This window comes from Leptinotarsa decemlineata, unplaced genomic scaffold (assembly GCF_025532065.1).
Source record: "Leptinotarsa decemlineata unplaced genomic scaffold, Ldec_3_MD MMD2_P_RNA_scaffold_5, whole genome shotgun sequence".
Classification (NCBI taxonomy): domain Eukaryota; kingdom Metazoa; phylum Arthropoda; class Insecta; order Coleoptera; family Chrysomelidae; genus Leptinotarsa; species Leptinotarsa decemlineata.
The window spans coordinates 2,686,834-2,702,936 of NW_027412532.1; the positions used below are offsets into that span (position 1 = coordinate 2,686,834).

Consider the following 16,103-nt stretch of genomic DNA (forward strand, 5'->3'; position numbering starts at 1 on the left):
ATTCCACACATAATGGCATGAATAAGTTCTATTTGAATTCAAGGATAGAAAGCTCTTGATGAAAGGACCTATAAAAAGGAATGGGAACTATTTTATCACAACGACTTATTGACCCCTGCTTCCAAAATCATTTTTAATCCAGAATTCGAACTTGAAACCGTACAACCAATTCCCGTCTTCCTCCCAGATCCCGCTGCAGCTTATTATAATCGCCCCCAACGGAAATCCATTTACATATTCGCGTTCCTTCAAAGACTTCCCGAATTTGAATTTCTCCCGACATTTGTCTGACAAAAGGGCTGGAGTTCAAGAACTCAAACTAAATATAGCGGGCTGCATTGAATTCGAGATAGTTTATCATGTAGGATGAAGGACTTACGTTGAAGAGTTTCTGTCAGAGAGGGAGTTCCGACAAAGGACATTTCTGTGTCTTGGGATCTATTTTTTCGCGATGGGACCGCGATGTTTGTTTAGCGTGGTTGAAATGGGATATAGCCGAGAGGGGTTCTTATTAGGGTGAACTTACGCGTATAATGCGGTTTCCGACTAGATATTTCGACGGTTTTGCGATGACTCCGGAGGCGGTGGAAATGCGGAAGTGAAATTATTCCATGTACGAAATGTGAGGAATAAGTGAAACTATTTGTAGTTAGGTGCCACCAGGAAGTTCGTAATATTATTCAACAAAGTACGAGTGGAAGATTCCAACACAAACGAGGGTGATTAGAAAACTTTCCGATCTGACAAAGATGAAAAACATTTTTTCAGAGTTTTTTTTCAACATAGTCTTCTTTTAACTCTACAAACTTCTTCAAGCGAGGCTACTATCACTGTAATCCATTCAAATAGTACTCAGCGTTTTTCTCTGCGAAATAATTGTTCACTGAGGTGGTTGCCTCTTCATTAAACGAAAATCTTCATCCTTTGAGCGCAATTTTTAGATAAGGTAACAAAAAAAGTCACTTGGGGCTAGATCTCGTGAGTAAGGTGGATGGTTGAGCAGTTAAAATCGTAATTCGTAGATTTTCGCCATAGTAACCGTTGAGGTGTGAGACGGTGCCTTGTTTTGGTGAAACAGGATATTTTTTGCAAATGTGGCCGTTTTTCTGTGAGTTCTGCCTTCAGCTTGTCGAGTTGTGATGCGTAGTATGCTCCTGTGAAGGTTTTTCCTATCTGAAGATAGATAGATAGATATATTTGTTTGATCATGTTATGTATAAAATACATTTATGACAAGGCAGAAAAACAAATAGGTGCAAGATACAAAGTTTTCTATGAAATTAAATAAACAGTAAAAAACAGTAAAAATTTTCAACAAGTTTACAGGGTATATTAACATATTCAAATTAAGTGTGGAGGTTCGGCGAGCTTGCGTCAAAAGTGTGTCTACGCACATGTTCTAAATATTCTGAAGTGGAATAAAAACAGTTTTTTTTTAAATATTTTTTTATAACTTTTTCAAACAAAACATATTCATATTTTTAATATTGGCAGGAAGTTTGAAATCATAGGAGTTTTTTTGTGATTTCATCAGCCTGAAACGTTGAGGTCTAATAAAATTGCTGTTACGTGTATCATGATCGTATAAACTGGATTGCTTTGCTTGTGAATATCTAATAGTCTTGAGTAAACATACAGAAGGCACCGACATAATTTCATGAGTGATGAATGATTCACGGCAAGAATCCCTAAAACCGATTCCAGCAAGAATTCTCAGAGCTTTCTTCTATAATATAAAAATGCACTAGAATTTCCCCAAAGTTGAATACCGTAAGAAATGTGAGACTGTATGAGCGAGCAAAATACTATTTTCAACGTAGTGAAATTTGTTATTGGTTTCAGCTGTCTAAGTAAAAATAAGGCACTCGATAGCTTACTTTTCAAACTTGAAAGAGCCATAGAAACAATCATGTTTTCTGATATTTCCTCATTCATCATGAGTTTGTTGACACTGAATCAGTGCTCCGCTTTTTCTTGTATTTCCATAGACTTATCAACAAGAGCTGAATAATTCATAGAAGAGTATATCAAGAATGTATCGTCAGCAAATAGTACACTGTGATATGGCTTCATATAGTTGTAAAAATCATTGATGTAAATAACGAACAAAAGCGGACCCAAAACCGATCCCTGCGGTACACCTAGGTCAATCGGCCTCAGCTCAGAAAATGTATTGTTATAAAAAACTCTCTGGGAACGATTATTCAGGTAAGTTTCAATCAAACCCAAAGGAATACCTCTGACACCATAATATGACAGTTTTTCGAGTAAAATGCTGTGGGAAACACAGTCAAAGACCTTTGACAGGTCCAATAGTGTGACGACACTCATAGTAGCATCGGTGGTAGAGCAGTTTTCTCAAAAACCAAATTGATAACTGAAAAAAAAATTGTTGATTTCGAAATATTTGGTGAGTCTTTTCTCAATTCATTTTTCAATGATTTTTGAAAAAATACTTATAATTATAGAAATAGGTCTGTGGTTATCGAAAATCTTTTTGTCACCTTTCTTGTGGAGAGGTATCACTTTTGAATATTTGAAGCTGTTAGGAAAATTACCTGATTTAAAGATTAGATTTATCAAATTGGTAAACGGGACGAAAATAATATCCTGAGTTTCCTTAATAATTCGACTATTTATTCCATTGATACAACAAGCTGAATTTTCCGAAGATGTACTGATTTTTTTTACTCCATCACATGTAACAGGAGTTGAAAAGAATGAAGAGCCAGAAGAGGGAAACTTTCTAGAGTTCACCAATTCAGAGATAGGCAGATTAGGTAGATATTTCACGGTATTGGCGGCTATACTTGAGAAAAAAAAATATTAAAGTCATTTTCAGTTAATTTCTCTGAGAAACACCTTTGTTAAGTCTTCTTTCTGTGAACATTCACAATGTTCCAGCTAGCCTTAGATTTGTTTTCAGCTTCAATAATATATGAATCATTTGCTCATTTTTTGGCATATTTGAGTTGCATATTGTTGTCTTTTTTGATTTTTTTAAAGTTATTTATATCTTCAGGTGCCTTGGTACTGTCACATATAATTTTCAGTCTTGATAGATTATCACGATGTTTTCGTCATTGAACCAAGACACAGGATTTACATTGAACCTCGATTTCATTAGTTTCATTGGAAATATATGACTAATAAGATCACTGTAAATTTTCACCAACAGAGAAGACAAAACCTCAGTATCTGGGCTTGAGATAAAAATAGTCCAGTCGAATTCGAGCAAAGATGAACGCATTTTGTCCATACCTCGGCTAGTAATAGTCCTAGTCCAAATTGGTTTTTGGGTTTCTTTACGACTTTCGCCTGCTTTGTACAAAAGAGGATTCAAATTATTCAAAATATTGTCCAGACAACTAGATTTGGAGGCAGTGATTCGAGTAGCCTCCTTGATAAGTATAGTTAGTCCAAAGGATAACAAGGTGTTTTTAAGTTCATCCAATAAAGATGATTTTACTAGAAACTCGATATTGAAATCGCCAATATTGAAATAACACCATAACTCCCAAAAAACAATCGCCGTCACTTTCCCAGCCGACAAACCAGTTTTTGTATATTTTGGAGCCGGCTCCCTCTTTGCAGTCCACTGTTTGGACTGTTTTTTTGTTTCGGACATATTAAGTTGTATCCTAGTTTCATCAACAGTGAATAATCAGTGCCAAAACTCAAATTTATTTTACCTAAACTGCGCCAAAAGAGCGTTGGAAATGTTCATTCGAACACGTTTTTGGTCTAACATGAGCAAACGCGGCAAAATACGCGGACATCTTTTTCATGCCTAAATATTGATTCAATATGTGACAAACACGTTCTTCCAACATGTTCATGACCTCTGATTCAATCACAGAAAGCGCATAAGTCTCCCTTTCTACGAACGAGTTAACAGAATCCTTGCAAATCTGAACTCTACCTGAAACAATCAATTCTACTGAAATCAACACCCCTTCATCATGGACAATACATACTTCATCTACTATCATGAATTTGAGAAATCTGAAGAAATCCCATAACAATCCATTATTATTCAATATTTTTCGGAAACAATAACTCAAATGTTCAGTTCCTTTGGTGTCCATCTCACATCGCAATAGAAGATAATGAGAAAGCAGACAGCAGCAAGCAGTGATGGATCTGCCCACCAAATAACCAATAGTATTTACCAAGATATGAAACCAGCACTGAAAAAGAACCTTACATTACAGTGGCAACAAAGAAGGGAAGCATACTATTCCAAACTCTGCCCCTAAGCATTTACTGAAGCTGCTGGATTACATCCAGAAGAGAACCATCTGTTTGATTGGAGACGCAAACATCACTTGCAAACTTGATAGTCTGGAACATCGAAAAAACTCCATTTAGTGAACTTTGGCGATGTTTCGTAGGTAGTTGCAGTTTTTGGACGTCCCGAAGATTCATCGTCTCCCGAGCTATTACGACCACGTTCGAATTCAGCTGCCCATGTAGATGATGGTGCAGAGTCTTCATCAACTCACTCAGGCGACTGTTACATCACAACTGCGCATCCTAAATGACTATTATTTTCTCCATAGGACAGCTGATTTTAGTGCTCTTCTCGCTGCTTGAGAGCCGTTACAAAATACAAGTGTTGCCGTCACAAAATACAAATGAATGTTTGTATGATCTTGAACTGATCCTCTGCAAAATGGAAAGCTCCATAAGACTTAATGGAGAGAAAGCATTCATTGTGGGGCACTTCAATCCAGCATTTCTCAAATTACTTCAATGAATACAGTGAGTTTCTTATTGAATGGAGGGCAGAAAATGATCTGGATCAGAAAAAAACAAAGATTCATAATCGAAAAACAATCCATCCCGAATCAATTTCTGAGAGGAAAATTGAAAGCCTTCTCATGAAGATGAAATCATCGAATCCGACAATGAAATCCTTTAAATTTTCTGGAACAATCTCGCATACACTCTGACTCCAGAAATAAAATTGAAAGAAAAACTTTCGTAGTAAAGTGAAGATCTACAACAAACACAAACTCCTTCAGCTTAGTCGGAAAATAATCCTACCAGTTTGCGATTGATTCCCAAAGCGAATGTAAAGAGAAAATGCAGTGGACGAACTACAAATGGAAAATTTATAGCTTCTCAATGGTGGGTTAAAGCTTGCTTGTGTATGTAAGTAGAAAATTAATGGGTGCACTTTAGGAAAGGCCAATATTTATGTCTCCTCAGTAGGTAGCTGGTTCTTCCCATATCCCAGATCGAATCCTGAATATGCTATTTTATTAATTGCCCAAGTTTTAATGGAAAAACTACGTCAAACGATGGAAACTAGATGGAAAACTCCCGGGAATAAATTGCGCTTTTGTCCCGACGAAGTTGTTTTTGCAATTTTACTTTAATGTATGCCAGAGCGCTAAGTGCCGGGGACAAATTTGTGTTGGGAAAAACTGAACCCGCTTTATAGTTTTCCATTCGTGGGAGGTGATCGAATTCTAACATACGCTTTTGTTTTTTAGGTTTTGCGTATCTACAAAAATGGCAGTTGATAATTTTCAGTATTTCTGTCCTGAATTGAAACATTCCTTTTCAGTTGGAGGGGACATTTCATTCTACGAAATGGTATGGAACACGTCGTTTCAGTGTCTTTAGAAATGTATAATATACATGAATTCTCATATGAATTTTGGTATCAGAAGTACCCGGGCCAACAAAGAAAACACAGGGTTCCATTTTGGGACCTTTACTGTTCATCATTTATACAACTGACATTATCTCGTCCATCAAGAAATGTAAAATACACGCGTATGCTGATGACATACAATTATATATGCACTTTAAAATCGATGATTATGCTGTGGCACAAAATCTCTTCAACACTGATCTTGATTTGATCAATGGGCTATCAAGTGAACATAATTTGAAAGGTAATCCTAATAAAACAAAGATAATGCATTTTGGATCGCAGAAGAATTGTAAATTTGCAGAAAATAATTTCCATCTAGAACTAGGTCATACTATCTTGACTCCTGTCAATACAGCTAAAAACTTAGGGGTGATGCTTGACACTGATCTTAGATTCACTAGTCATGTTGAACATTTAATGGAAAAAGCTTGTATGTCATTGAAACTGTTATACTGTAATCTTTTTATATTGAGCCAACTTCTAAAAAGAATGCTCTGGACTTCGTAAGTATGATTCAATTTCTGAAGCCTTTGAAAACTCCCGCTGCCTCAATATGAAAAACCGTATTATCATCATTTGGGTTGTTTTGTTTATAAATTGATTACCCTTTCCCATTCTCCCCTTTCAATACAAAAACTAATTCTACGTGAAAATATTCACTCAAGAAACATTAGACATAAAAACAAATTAACTATGCCACAACATCGCACTGCACAGTTTTAAAGATACTTTTTTTTGGTGCTGTAAAACTCTATAATTCATTGCCCGAGCAATTGAAGAGATTCAAAATCAAAAAATTCTAATACAAATATAAACATTATATCTATGAAAGTCAATAATGTCAACTTTTGCTCACTGGAGAAATTAATAAACAACAGATCAATTAAATTTAATTATTTATCAACTCTCTTCAGAGGGTAATCCCAAATTATTATTTTTATTGATGTGTTTTATTTCGTGGTAATATCACTGTCAATTGTCTTTTATTTCTGTATGTTTGCGTGCATTATGGAGTGGTGCTTTTTGGTTGAGTCAGTGTAGCTTTGAGCTAGACTTATTTTCATTTTCATGTATTGTTTTTTTTGTATTATCAATAAAGCCGATTTATTATCATTATTATCAAATGTTTTTGAAAAAAAAGTATTTATTTTCCAACATAATATCCTTGCAGCTTCATGCACTTCTCCCACAAAGTTTGTGGAGATCAAATCGTTTAGGTGTAGTTTGTGAAATTGAAATGATATTGTAGTTTCCCTTTTCACTGGGGCCCTTCAAATAACTGATGAGAAATTAAGCAGTATAAAAAATCATACTCAAAAGTGAGGATAAAAAATCAAGACTCTTTAAGAATGATAGAAAAAGCTGCATCCTACACTATTTTATGAGTATCACTTTTCACGCGTATATAAGACTTTCAGACTTATTTTGATATTCCATTAGAATAAATGCGAATTTACCGAAGAAATGGTTGCGCTTGCATTTATTTACTCATTTCTAGATGAAACGAAATGCAAAATCTTCATCTCATTCTACAGAGACACCTCCATCCATTGAATTTTGATAACAAATGATGAAAGTACACAACAGGAGATGTGAAAAGCGCCCGACTTATTAATATTTGCCTTCTGCTTCTCTCTGACTTCACAATAATGTACCTTCAAAAGAAATGAAAAATAAAGTGAAAGCAATTCCGGGGCGACTGACGACTGTTGATACGGTTAATTAATATTCAGAAAGAGCGAAAATTCCATGGAAAACGGGTCTAGAAATTCTTAAGGAGGTCCCCATTGAAATAATGATAATAATGAATCTCTTATTTTTCTTTTTGACAAAGTTATGAAATTTGTACTGGAATCGTCAAGAAGAAGGATCGGAGACTAGAAGTTCCTGAAAAAAGATTATGACAACTACTTCCTTATACAAATACATTCTTCAAAACGATAATAACATTCATCAAGAAGTAAATCCTTGAGATTCCTTCAGAAGATATATATGGTTTTGGATTTTTCCATAATATCTGGCAGCAAATGTCGTGGGACCATCTGAAAGGGTGATTCAAGAGCTAATTTGGTTTTTGCAGACGGTACAAAAACATTGTTTCTCTGTCTTGAATCAATATAATGCTTAGATCGATTTGGTACAAACAACTTATTCCTTTCTCAAAAACAGACAAGCACAAGTCAAAAACACTGGGAACACTGATCCGTCGCTAATAACCCTAGCGGTTGATGCGAATTGATGAATTGAAAAAAAAAAGTAACTTTATAGAAATTTACTTTACTTTTCAAACACCATTCACAAATACTATTTTTATACCAAACGAAAAATAATGTTGTCTTTGATATTATCGTGTTCAATTGATCAGTATTGATACTTTTAGATCCACCCAGGAACTTGATTGCTTCCTTCTTGAATTTGTGAACGAAATAATGAAACTCTCTAAGGAAGATTCTTTACAATATTTGACTTTGGTTCAATATCATAGATAATTTCCCTCCTTGCTGAGCTTTCCAAGTTCTCAAATGTACGACTGACCAGCCATAATGCGAATGGTAATTGCCTTCTTTCTTCAAAGCTCTTCTCAGTTCCAAGTACTTATTCATTTCAAACTACAAATTTCGAACTCAGAAAATAATGAGACTATTATGAATTACCCTGTACACCACTGGAGAAACAAAACTTCATTATAAACTTGTGGTTGAAAACAGGCGTGTTATTCTCAACCCGAAGTCAACTTAGCTGCATATTTTCTTACGTAGCTTCTATGAATGCGAAAACTCCAAAACCTCGACAATACTTCTAACAAATAACTCCAAACTTCTTCCCGATGAAAGCAACTTATGAGAGGAGTTGTATAGGTCGCTGAGTTCATTTGATTTTATTGTATTGAGCATAAATATTCGAACTGCCAATGAGTTTCTCGAGTTTCTGCAATTATATTCATGAATGACTTCATCGGGTCTTTCAAAGTTTGGGGAACTTTTCAGACACTGCGATTTAAAATGTCTAATGAGTAATTCAACTATTGATTGTTCATTGTGGCTTTCAAAAGACGACTATTACGTCTAAATACCTGGTCAATACAAAAAATGCCCACGTTTTTTTTATTCCACGCCAGTTCAGATGATTATTCTCATCATACTCCAACAAATGTATGATCATGAGATTTCCATCAGAAACAGAAGCGAAAATAAAAAGGAAAACGCTGCTTTCCAGCACCTGCCAACGACTTTTCTCCAGAACAGGAATCACGTGACGTGATTACTAAATGAGATGAACGAATACAAGTTGAAGACGGATGATGAAGAGTCCCTGGGAAGGCTGGAATGTTGCTGAAAGAAAGCAAACACGGTGTCATGAAGGACAGCCTCATAAATTTCCTGAAGGTCGATTTATCGAGCATATATGGAGAAATTTTATCGTCCGTTAAGAAATCACTGCATTTTTGGAAAAACTATCCGCTAAAAAAGGTTATTATATGATTGCGATGTGAATGAAGGTCATGAGGTCGAAGAATCAAAATTATTCTTGATGCATGTGGGTAGGTCTAAAATAGGTGAATAAATTTGATTCTTCACTGCAAACAACTGGAGATTCATTCTCCGGAATCTAGTGATGAAATAAACTGAAAAAAAAATATATGTTAGACGATTTTATTGAAAAAAAAAAAATTATGATGTAGATAATGTACTAACAGCTGAAAAATAATTCAGGAAGTCCTAGGCAGCAGTCATCTCATAACTATCCTCAGCAATCTACGGTAAAAACGAGAATTATTATGGAAAGCAATAAATATTAAATATTTGGAAAAAAAACTTCGTCTTATTCTTTTTTTTTCATTGTTATACATAAAAATATAGGAAACTTCCTTAGAGAGCAGGAAAGTAAATAACTTCTACAAATTTCTTATAAAGTTATTCGAAATGGTGTTGCCGAAATTCTTGAAGTTGATTGAGAACTTGAATCTTCGATTTCCATGCGAGTAACATTTTTATAGCAATACAGCATACTGAGAACTTAATTGGTTGCCAGGTAAGTGATATTCTAATAATACTCTTCATATATAATATTGTGCAGCTTAACTGACTGAAAAAAAAAGATTTCCATGTAATATTTGCTAGTAATTGTTGGTAGACATTATTCTTCCATTTTGTATCTGAATAAATCTTCTGTGTATGATCTCCACTTCTTCATAATGGATTTTTTATAAAGTTAATTGCCCCTTCCCTTTCTTCGGTAGTTTTCCATACTGTTTTGTATAATGATGAAAAAACTTCCTTTCAAAAAACTGATCTGCATGTGAATAAACTACATGCTTGGAAACTACTCTTTGATTTATTATGGCTAAAACCATGGTAGCACGTTTGGCAAAGAGCTGTCCCTTGAAAAAATAGGTTTCTCACCACTATTTTGGAACCTTTCGATGTAACTTTTATTGACTATTCCTGGGTCAACTATATACAATTTTGTCTTTCAGACCAAAGTGGACTATAAAGACATAGCAGTCATGTGAGTGAAAGGAAAATATAACTATTTGGGGAAGCAATACATACAGTATCGCTACTGCATGTATCGCAGAGCCTACTGATACATGCAGTAGGCTCTGAAATCACCAACAGGACCAAGGTAGAAATGAAGATGGATGTGTCGGGGAAAGTCAAATATCTGGAGGTGATATTAGTTACCAGGCTGACTTGAAACAAATATTTAGGAGAAGTCACGTATCTACGGAAACACATGGAGGCAATGACTTACTTGTTTAAGAATGACAGGAGCAATGAAAACCACACCAACAGCTGTATCAACATGTTATTTCCGAAAGCTTCTTTTTTGCATCTTGAAATTATGAAAGATGTACGGGTGGGATGATTCAGATTGAGAAAGTGAGTGAGGTAGTAGGTATTCAACTATAATTTTTCCAAAGTAGCCCCAAAGGCGTTGAGGAAATGGTCAAGTTGGACGGCTCCGAATTAGCAGAAAAAAATACCCACCTGCCGCCTCTATCATTCCGTTTCAAATTGTCAATTCACTATATTCCTGAAAACATTCACGAGCATGCCAATCATAACAGATGAAACCAACCAAAAAACTTACTAATGCTCAGATAGTACTGCGTTCCGATCTCATACGGCTCCCAAGTGAGCCCCCTGTATCGGGTCTTCTCCCGGGGAGTGCCGTAATCGGGTGCGTCTTTGTGGACGACTCCAGGTGCGTTGGGATCGCCGCTCTTGGCGAAGTTGCTGACGAAGTTGAGCATCGCTTCTGCCACTCCAGCGTCTTGACGAGTGAAGTTCTGAGGGAAGAATGGCAGACCGCCGACGAGGGGGAGGCCCAAGATGTAGGTGAGGTCTTCTCCGCGAACGCTGCCCAGTCGCTGTTGAGAAAAAATTGGATCATTGAAAGACATAAAACAATGTGTGAATACATTTTGCGAGGAAAACTGGGTGGTTATTGAAAAACAAAAAATTTGGTGGCTTATTGATTGTTGAACAATTAGAAAGACTTTGAAGGGGTTCCGTTCCAATACATGTATATATATATATATATATATATATATATATATATTTATATTATATATATATATATATATATATATATATATATATATATATATATTATTATATATATATATATATATATATATATATATATATATATATATACTATTGATGTGAGTTACATAAAGGATTTGAAGCCCTATGATTTCTATTTGATTATCTGCGAGCGCTTTCGACAGCTGGTCGTGCTGTCATCTTCTAGGCACTGTTCCCATTCTAGAGATAGAAGAATAAGGGGAATAATAAAGATAGAGAAAAATTTCTAGATTCAAAATTTGATTCAATTGCTCCGTTTTTTGTTCTTGTACAATTTTTTTTATTATATGCATATATATTTTACTTGAAGTGGAATAGGTAAATACCGGGTTTTCCTCCAATGTTTTTGTGTGGTTTGAGTTTTCTAACCTTTGGAACTGGAACTTGAAACTTGGACTGGAACTTGGTTTATTAGGTTGGTTTTCACTATATTTACTTTCCATTATTAGTATACAAAACAATAATATTCAATTTCTAACTTTTCTATTATAATATTTTTCAATTTCCGGGGACAAAAATTTTCATGGCGTTCACCTTCGTCGCTTCGAGAAGAATCCCGTTGTTGATATAAAAGTTGAAAATCTCTTACTTTCCTTAGTTACCAATTCTCAATTTTCATAACTACAAATTTTCAACTTCAATATCACAAAAATTATCTATTCTATGATTTTCATATTTGTTCCTAACTTTGAATACATCTTCACTTAACTATTATGTACAGAAATGGTTAACCTCACTTATGTCTAAATATCAAAATTCTTCAAAAGCATCACTTGATATCCGTAGAAATGGTTTACAACAATAATATTCGAATTTTTATCATTCCTAAATATTTACAATAAGTTTATTATTTCTTTTCAAATTTTACATAACAGATATCATTTTGCTTTCATCCGACATTTATTTACAACCTCTATCGGTTGTCTGTGTTTTGGAAATTAATGAAATTGGGTCACAAATCATTAAATTTGAATTTTCCATTCTTTCGTATTTGTTTCCTGTCAAGTCTGTGGATTTCAATACATGTACAGGGTGACCTATGACTTTGTATGACTTGTGACAGATACCCAACGGAAAAACAAACAACCCACCCAGCTAATGCCGCGCAGAGAGTTGAAGTGAAACTCTCAGTCACCTGTGCAACGTCTTTGACTTGGAAGATTCGTCGCAAATTATTTCCCACTATGAAAAGCATAGATATATGGTATACGATAACGTTATTAGTAAGGAAACTGCTGCCGAGGAAAATGTTATCTATATTATCAACGTAGTCAAACACCAAATACTATTGATATCTGACATCTGAATCTTCATTTAACTCTCTAATCATTTGTATTTTCTTCATTTGTGAGTGTAAACCTGTTGACAATAAACATAATATTATAATATCTTCAGCAAGAACCTCACCTGCGGATAATCGCTGTCCTTCGTCTGATACCCAAAGTGGAAGAAGTACGTCTTGGCCCCCCTCCTCGCGTGTAGATACGCCACCCGCACCAACGGCGACACCGTATGCCCGTCACTCAAAGCCTCCATGGTGGAGTCTCTTATATTAATCGGATGCTGGATCGGTTTATCCCAGTCTGTATACTCGTTCCGCACCGCCGAAAAAATCTCGTTCAAGTGGTACACATACGCGTTTCGGATGTACGTCCTCAGCACTCTGTTGCGCTGGTCTTCCTCGAAGCCGTACTGGATGTCGTTCGCGCTGAAGTCACTGTAACTTTCTGTAGTAGTTGTACCCAACAGCACTTCGCACACTATGAAGTTCTCGCTGGCGTGCTCCATCGCGTATGCTGGATCCGGGGAGTCCGGGTCTACCGGAAGGGACGGAGCGATTCGCGGCATGAAGCGGACTCGCTCCATTTGGACTTCAAGTAGGGCTTGGAGAGGCCTGAGGATTTGATTAGAATCAGTTATGTGTAATGGTGTTCAAATGTTCGAATGAACAGAAAAAAATCCGGACTGGTGGGCCGTTGATGATGGAACCTAAATAACAATATGGCTTACGAAAACGAAGATCAACAGATGACCCTCTATCGTATGTCACCCATATTTGGAATGACGCAATCGAAAAACATGGAGATTCAAGAGCTGTTGCGCTTTATATTTCTAATAGCAGGGGAGCCCACGATGCAAAATGCGGATTTACTCGAGCATCATTGAGACATATTAGGTTGTAAAGCTTAGATGATAAGAAGAAAAAAATGTTATATAATATATACCTTTCCATCGGAGGTGGAAGCGGCTATATAATTTTAAATATGTAAAAAAATACTGTTGTATGGACATACTCGAGCGCGTCAGATATTGATAGCATCAATGTGCTACGTATTTTTAATAATGTTGGTATGTTAATCTGATCGTTTGCATGATGTGAATGGTTGTACGTAAGGGTTGAAAGTGGAAAGAAAAAAATAATCGAGCGCGTCAGATTTTCTAAGGGGGTGTTAAGTGCAACAAAAAAAGTTCTCATTCAATAATCTGACGATTTCGATCTGACGCAAACTTGCGGCCATTATTATAATGTGCAAAAAGAAATTCGTCGTTTTGAAATACTCAAGCGCGTCAGATTAAGATATATATGGTTCATCTTCATGTTTTAGACGTGCTGTCTCATAATCTGACGATTATCTAGAGGGATTCGCTCAATCAGACAAAAACAATATTTTTTTTTGATTCATTGTACTTAAATCATTCGAAAAGCTCAGAAAATAGCATGCAAATAAATAAGTGTATGTTTTTTAAGAAGAATACATGTATTTATAAGAAAACGAGTTGAAAAAAATGGTCAAAAAAGTTTAATTTCTTATAATCAATTGATTAATTGATGAAAAAAAGAGAAATTAACCACTTTTATTTGTAACTAACGTTACTGCAGTTTCGTCCTATAAGGACATTTTCAAACTTATATATTGTATAAGTTTCAAAATGACCTTATATATTGTATAAAATTGAAAATTTCCTAATAGGACGAAACTGCAATAACGTTAGTTACAAATAAAAGTCTTAAAAAACACAGAAAGTTTGACTTTTCTTTTCTTCATTATGATTTCCTACCACGTAGTAACGGCTACATCCATCAATTAATTGATTAATTAATCATCATCTTCATCACGAACGAGTCTCTGTGATCAGTTGTGATGGTGTTATGGCAACAGAATTCAGAGTGGGGACGGAGTGAGAGAGTATTAGATAGAGAAAAAGTGAATAGAGAATAGAGGAATAGAAACTTGGAGAAGGAAGTGTAGGTATCACACAACTGCACGCATTGAACTTTATCGACGAATTTTTGTTATTTCGGCTTGTCGGAAATTGTCAGATTAGATATTTTTCGTTATCTTTGAATTATTTCCTTCAAAATAAAAAAATAGCTACGCTCGAGAATGTCGAAATGACGTTATTTTTTACAACTTTGCTGCCCTCCCCTTTCTTTACGTCACTGTCAAATTGTCAGATTACTGAAATATACACTTTTTAGCAGGTAATTAACTCACCCTACCTTGATCTGACGCGCTCGAGAATTTCTGATGATGATTTGTTTTTTACTAATCTGATCCTTTATCCCTCACAGGCGGCCTTATATATGGGGCTCATATTTGGTGGAGGTACAAGGTATCCCCCTGTATATCAATCTGCCGCGCTTCAGTAAATCCGAAATCTCCGCTTGGGATCCCCTATTATAAGACCTTCGACCGTGATATGAGGGTTTGCTGGCCATTTCTTTGTATGGCTCTCCAACTTCATAAAAAACTTTCCCTGCAAGTGACCTTCGATGGATGACTCTCGAATACTTTTACCATCGATGCCGGTGTTCCCCAGGGATCCATATTGCCTCCAACCTGAAGCTGCTGGATTTCATCCAGAAAGAGCTATCCGCCCGATTGGAGACGCGAACATCATTTGCAAACTTAATAATCTGGAGCATCGAAGAAAAGTTGGAGATTTATCTCTCTTCTGTAGATACTTTCACGGGGAGTGTTCAAGTGACTTGGCACATTTGATTCTACCAAGAGCGGTACATATCAGAAATTCCCGACGGACTGAGACTGCTATTGTTTGCAGTACTACAGGTGAATACCTCAACGAAAGAAAAGTGATTTGTTGTGGTATTAGGTCGGATGAACTGTTCTCAGGCATTAGTTTTGAGAGGGTTTTGAAAAAAATTTCTTTCTCTATCTCTCTATCATCAAGGGCCAAAACAATCAGTGCCACTAACAGATGAATATTCTCTGTTACAAACAAAACAAACAATCTAGTTCTTCCTTACTTTTTTTAAAAGACATATATTCCACAAATAAATGATCGGTTGTAGAATAACTTACATATTTAGGATGTCTCTCACGTGGTTCAGAACCAACAGCATAGTTATTTCGTTGATATCTAAGGCATTCCTGATTTACTAACTAATATATGGAGATTTTTACAGAAAAAGCCACATATATTGATTATATAGATATCATTCATATGGTTTAAACAACATGAACAATGATTTTTGAATGGAAAGGGGTATATTTTTAGAAAATATTGCTATGGCTATCGATTGCTATCGTCATTACGTATCATTATCGTGAAACAAGTAGATTTTTCTTTTCTATGAAATAAAATTATGATATTATGGAAGAAATCGGTGCTCCATTCTGTAATATTACCCAGGTTGATGCTGATGAGGCGATGAGACAAATATTTTATTCCGAAATTTGAAAGTCCACCTCTGAGGATGACAGGGTTCCATTCTCTCCTGCTTCCTTTTGAAGTTTTTCATTTTTATTGTATAAAAATGTAGACTTAGGTAGTCAAAACCTTCCTACACTGCGAACGGTCAATCAGAATCGAAGCTT

General features: G+C 35.6%; 2 protein-coding genes across 3 annotated transcripts in view; one reads left to right on the plus strand and one right to left on the minus strand.

Moving 5' to 3' along the window:
• The window catches only part of LOC141479925 (uncharacterized), an 81,113-nt gene that overhangs the window by 48,634 nt on the left and 16,376 nt on the right, over positions 1–16,103 (plus strand). The gene's annotated exons all lie outside the window — the stretch shown is intronic.
• LOC111502093 (neuroligin-1) overlaps positions 1–16,103 on the minus strand; it is a 476,486-nt gene that overhangs the window by 34,322 nt on the left and 426,061 nt on the right. The window contains exons 8-9 of the mRNA XM_074169241.1: positions 12,670–13,156; positions 10,763–11,042 (exon numbers count right to left, since the gene is read on the minus strand). Coding sequence (XP_074025342.1) covers positions 10,763–11,042; positions 12,670–13,156 — 767 coding nt within the window. The remainder of the gene's footprint in view (positions 1–10,762; positions 11,043–12,669; positions 13,157–16,103) is intronic.